The sequence below is a fragment of the Tupaia chinensis genome, unplaced genomic scaffold (genome assembly GCF_000334495.1).
Source record: "Tupaia chinensis unplaced genomic scaffold, TupChi_1.0 Scaffold000377_5, whole genome shotgun sequence".
Classification (NCBI taxonomy): Eukaryota; Metazoa; Chordata; class Mammalia; order Scandentia; family Tupaiidae; genus Tupaia; species Tupaia belangeri.
This window is the reverse complement of record NW_006159879.1, coordinates 603307-608919: the sequence shown is the minus strand read 5'-3', so window position 1 is coordinate 608919 and position 5613 is coordinate 603307. Positions and strand designations below refer to the sequence as shown.

General features: G+C 53.2%; 1 protein-coding gene across 1 annotated transcript in view; it reads left to right on the top strand.

The window, feature by feature from the left end:
- Positions 1 to 5613, top strand: part of DCDC2C (doublecortin domain containing 2C) — an 81432-nt gene that overhangs the window by 27631 nt on the left and 48188 nt on the right. Inside the window, exon 5 of the mRNA XM_014589769.1 lies at positions 628 to 673. Coding sequence (XP_014445255.1) covers positions 628 to 673 — 46 coding nt within the window. The remainder of the gene's footprint in view (positions 1 to 627; positions 674 to 5613) is intronic.

Genomic DNA, 5613 nt, shown 5'->3' with positions numbered 1-5613 from the left:
GTGGGTGGACATGGCATGGTGGGTGGACATGGCATGGTGGGTGGACACGTCTGATGCACACCGGTCCCAGAGCCTCGGTTTCCTTGTCAGCAGGACGAGGACAGCAACTCCAGCATCACTGGGCTAGTGTGAGAGCGACTCGGGAGACGGTGATGGTGAAGAGTTTATAAACCGGCAAAGACTTAGACTGCCAGGGCCCTCCTCCCAGTGCCATGGAAACCCTGAGGCACCCGCTGCCCTAATAGGGAGGGTCCACCTGCTCCCCCTGGCTTCCAGAGACCTCCAGGGGCAGCTGAGTGGACTCTGGAGCCCTCCCTGCTCCTGAGCCTGGAGTGCGCTCCCTGGTCCCCGTCCTCCACACACCGTAAGCCCCCTCCTCCCGTCAGATCCCCTGCTGATGCCAAGGCTGAGCCTGCATCTCTGTAGGCTGAGCCTGCCTCTCCGTGGGCTGGGCCCGTATTTCTGTGAGCTGGGTCCGCGTCTCCATAGGGTACACCTGCATTTCCATGGCCCGAGCCCACACCTCCGTGGGCCGAGCCCGCACCTCCATGGGCTGAGCCTGCATCTCCATGGGGTGCATCTGGCTGGGTTTTACACCTTTTAAGCTGACTCTGTTTTGTCTTTCAGAAAGTTTGCAGCGGATGCTGAAAAACACCCACAAAGAAAGAAAAAAGTAAGTAATTAAGAAAAATATTTTACCAAAGGATGTGTGCACTCACCAGAGAGAGAGGGGAGAAAGAGAGAGAGAAAGAGAGAGAGAGAGAGAGAGAGAGAGAGAGAGAGAGAACCCCCATGGGGGATGTTCACGTTGCCGTTCCTTCTCCTCCACTTCTCTGAAGTCCCTGGGTCAGGACTCGAACCGCAGAGTCCACCATGTGGGATCCAGCCACCTTAACAGTTATGCTGCAGACCGGCCCAGTGAGTCACTTCTGAAAGGAGAGATGGCTGCTGTTCCGATCCTCCTTGCTTTAGGGACACTGCACATGCCGAGCTGTGAGCAGCTTCCTGGGCACAGTGTCCATGCTGGGCTCATGGCATGGAGGTGTCAGGTGCGGCTGTGTGACAGGAGAACATGCTGGGCGTGTGCAGTTAGGTTTCTGTTTGGGGCTCAGTGTCCAGAACAGGAGGCATGGGAGGTATTTGCTGTATAAATCAAGTATCCGTGAGGCTTCACGGGATGGGGAGGAGGGAGACAGAGCCAGGCTTGGTGCAGGGTGTGAGCTGGGCATTGCATGCACACGTGACACCTGGAGGGAGGCCCTGAGGTGAGAAGCCGCTTGCTGTGTGTGTGTGCGTGTGCGTGTGCATGCGTGTGTGTGCACGTGTGCGTGTTGACCCATACAGCTGAGCACGCAGCATCAAGCATGAGAAAGAATGACCAGGGAGAGCCAGGACACATCCTGGAGTGGAGAGCCAGCGCAGGGCCCTCCTGTCCTTACGCCTGCCCGTCCTGCGTCCTGAGATAGTTGCACACTGCATTTCAGTGGTTCAGTCGATGTCGGTGCTCACCTGGTAGAACCGCGGGGCTCTGCGGGTCCAGCTCTGCGCTCCGGTGTGCTCCCTGCTGTCACTTGCTGGCCGCGGACTCCCCAGGCACTGGCTTTTTCTTTTCAGTACTTGGCAGCTGGCCCTGGTGACCTGGTGTCCTGTGGCAGGCTCCCTGCTCACCACGTGGCGCCCTCTCTGCTGTGGCTTTCTGGCTGCAGAGCAGAGCTCTGCCTCAGAGGAGCCCACTGCCACGTCCTCGCTCTGGGCATCAGCGGTGTTCATGCTGCAGACACTGACCCCGTTCATGCTGAGGTCCCAACTGTGGTCCTCGCCCCGCCGTCCCTGCCGTGTGGGGCGGCTCTGGGGGGCTGCAGGCCCGCCAGGTCGGGCAGGAGCTGGAAGCAGGGCTGGGGTGTGTCTAGGGGGAGCTGCTGCTTCCTCACTTCCAGGTGGGAGTGAAGGGGAGGCGTGAGAGGTGGCTCTGACGCGTGGAGGTGTTGCTGTGGCATGTACGTGTTTCTGATGGGCCTGGTCGTGTCGCCATGTAGCTGCCTCGCTCCCTGTAGTGGGACTGCAGACACGTGCCGCCATGCCTGGCTTTTCATGGAGCAGCCTCGGCCGGATTGCCAGTGTCCCCCGGGGCTGCCGCGCTGGGTCCCTGGGAGCATTTCCGTTGCTGACAGCATTCCTCAGAGCATCTTGCACCTGACGGCTCTGCTTCCATGTCGGTCCGGGCCTCTCGCCGTGGGCTCTTTAAGGAGCAAAGGTGCTTCCTCCTCTGGATCGAATGGGTGTCGGTGAAGCAAGTGGGCACAGTCGCCTCCACACCCTGGGGAGGTGTGGCACTTCCCGGCGATGTCCTTGGCTGGAACCCGACCGAGTGCCTTAGTCTAGTGGCAGGAGTGACGGTCTCGCCTTTGGCCTCAGTTAGTGAAAGCCGAGGTCTCCTCCCTCCTAGTTTTCCTCTCCAGTCTCTGTCATCAGACTCGCTCCCACAAACATGAGGTTCTGAGCAAAGCTATTACAGGGAGCCCTCCAGAGTGCTCACGGCAGTAACTACGGAGCTCTCACTTCCAGCGTTCCGTTGCGAATGGAAGGAGAAATGTTATCTTCGTTTAGCAGAAGAGCTTTAAATGTACTATTTAAAAAATTATTTATTTAATTTGATTTATTATATCATCATTCCTTAATTTGCTATAGGGCATGTGTGTTTATCAGAGAGGAAAGAGAGAGGGAAAGTGAGAAAGCAAGCTGCCCGATCTGGGACTTGAGCCATATGCAAGTCCAGCGCCTGAACCACCACCCCCCCGCTGGCCCGAAGTCACACGTTAAAAGTGCCCATTTCCTGCACCTTTAAACTCTGAAAACGGAACGTGGTAATTTCCCTTTGAACTTGTAAACTGGTAACCTGCCACAAACGGGGCTCAGGCTGACATGCTCCGTACAGACCTCTCGATTTTTGTTACTATCGTTATTCTCCATTTTCTCTATAAAATTCTTTCGCTTGCTAACGTTCTAGGTTCAAATTTTGTACAATAATAAGAATGAATATGTATTGAAAACTAGGATATACATTACGAAGAAAACTCCGGCTAGAGAAGTTTTCAGTCGTAATGACTCTGTCACGTGTCTTCACTCACAAAACAGAGTTTGAGGATTTCTAGTTTCAATAAAAACGAACTTGCTTTTAAAGAAATGCCCGTCACCTGAGACTGACGAGCAGGTCACGAGTGCACTTTCAGTCACCGGCACATCGACACGCACGAGCGGTGGACAACAGCCCCGTCACTGCTCGTCTGGATGCTCGAGATGGAGGGCAGGTGTTCTGGCTGGCCGAGGTCTCTCATGTAACCGGATGTAGCTCCTCTGTTTTCTTCTCTCAAGTTCAGCTTTACGAGGACCGCATTACTGGGACGTTGTCGTCTATTACCTTCTCAAGAAGTAAGGCTAATATAATAAATGTTTAAATTGGCATTCCTATATTAAAATGTAAAATGCATAGTCTAGTGTGAGACTATGAAATCAGTAAATCATTAATGAACATTGTGTTACTATCACATCTGTGATCAGAACATCGACATTAAAAAGAACTCCTCTCCCTGCATGGAGCACAAATATCCGTGTGAGTGAGCAGTCACGGGGCGGCGTGCACAGGAGGGTGTGTGAGAGCCGATGCGGAGAGGGTGCAGAGACCCGGCCGACCGCGACGTCCCGTGATGCACGTGTCCCCATGGACGTGTGTGCTCGGGCTGCAGAGACTTTGTGACAGCTCCGGGTGTGGAGCAGCGCTTGTGAGTGCCTGGCAGCCCGAGGGTGCCACGGCAGGTCCTGAGCAAGTCCATCTCCCACTTGGTAAATGCCAGAGGGGCTGGCTTGCCGTGAAGATCTCCGCCCCCTTCGGCTGGATCTGGGTCACCTGAGCCAGGCCTTCTGCAGGAGCATCTGCCGTTTCTCCTCAGCTCCGAGACAGGTGGCCTCCGTCCTTCCACCGTGCAGATGTCCACTTTATCCAGAATTACCCTGCGGGGCTGCCTGTCACGCGCCCAAGCAAGACCCCACCCGGGGCAGTTGCGTTAAGATAGAGCCACATGGCTGAAGTAAGCACTGGACAGAAGTAATGCATCGTAGAGTACCACGGGGGAGTAAGCCAGTGTGCCAGGGCTATTTCCTGTAAATGGTCTTTCTAAAAATTGTTTTAGTTTTTTAAATTAAATTTACTTTTTTACATATCTTTTTAAAAGAATTATTTATTTGACTTTATTTATTTATTTATCTATTTAAATGTTACCAGAGATAGACAGAGGGAGGCAGAGGGGGAGAGAGAGACAGAGAGAGGGAAAGTGAGAAGGTAAGCTGCCAGGTCCGGGACTTGAACTGCAGTTAGCCATGTGGGACTCCAGCGCCCTTAACCACCACACCACCTGCCAGCTCACCCCTGTAAATGCTCTTAACAGGAAGGAAAGATGAAGGAAATTGGAACGAAGTGCCGATCACCCTCGCTACTAGAGCGCAGGCTGATGTCAGAGGGCTCCAGACCTGGGGACTTGAAGGAGAAATGCAGATGAGGTGACAGGCTCGTGGGTGCGTGCACCCTGTTGTCCTGAGGAATCTGTCTTCCGAGAGCCGCGGTGTCGCCCTGACAGCGAGGAGAGCTCCAGCCTGCCCGGGTGCTGCCTGAGCCCTGGTGTAACGACGTGGTACCTGCGCGGTCCTGGCCTGGCCCAGCGCACGTGTTAGTCCATGAGAGATCTGTGATTGTCTGCTCTGCTCCTGGTGCAGCATTCCCTGAACAGAATATGCCGGATGTTTCAGAACCCCGACCCCAGTCCCTGCAAAGTACAGGCCGCACACCCGTTTTCGGTTTCCAAAACTGGCTTCTTAGATCTTGTTTCTATACTTGGTGAACGTGGCCTCAGCTCGCAGAACTGCTTAGGATAGGTGGAGGCGTTGTGGCTGGTCTCTCGTGTTTTAATTTCACAAGGGAAAAAAAACTCCACCAACCTGGTAGTTTGCATCTTGTTCATTTTATTAATGGCACAAGGTAGTGTTTTTAGTTTGGCATTTTTTTTTTTTTGGAGAGGTTTTTTGCTAATAGGGAGCATGTGCTCGCCAGAGACAGAGAGACAGAAAGCGAGAAATCACCCCCCAGGGGGGATGGCTATGCCGTAATCCCTTCTCCTCTGTTCTCCTCTCGGGATCTTGGGCACGCACACACACACGCCCGGTGTGAGTTTCAAGCCACCAGGTCCAGGACGCGAACCGCGGTCGACTACGTGGGAGTCCCGCGACATAGCCATTATGCTAACTGCTGGTCCCTAGTTTGGCATTTCTTAAGGGACAGAGAGAGCTCAAGGGAGATATCTATTTATAGACTTTGCCAGGATTCATTTCCAAATTGTTAATTAAGATTTAAAAAAGTAAACCTAAAAAGACAGTGAGTATTCTGAAGAGAGTTAACGGGACAGTATGAAGTTATTTCATCTGTCTCTAGCTGTGCTTTTTGGTTACTGTCTACAGATTTTTAACAACCTGAGTTTCTTTTATTATAACCCAAAGAAAACTGCCACATGGCTAATTTTGATCTGAGACTCTGTCCTCTTGCTCTGAGGTTACAACAGGAATGAT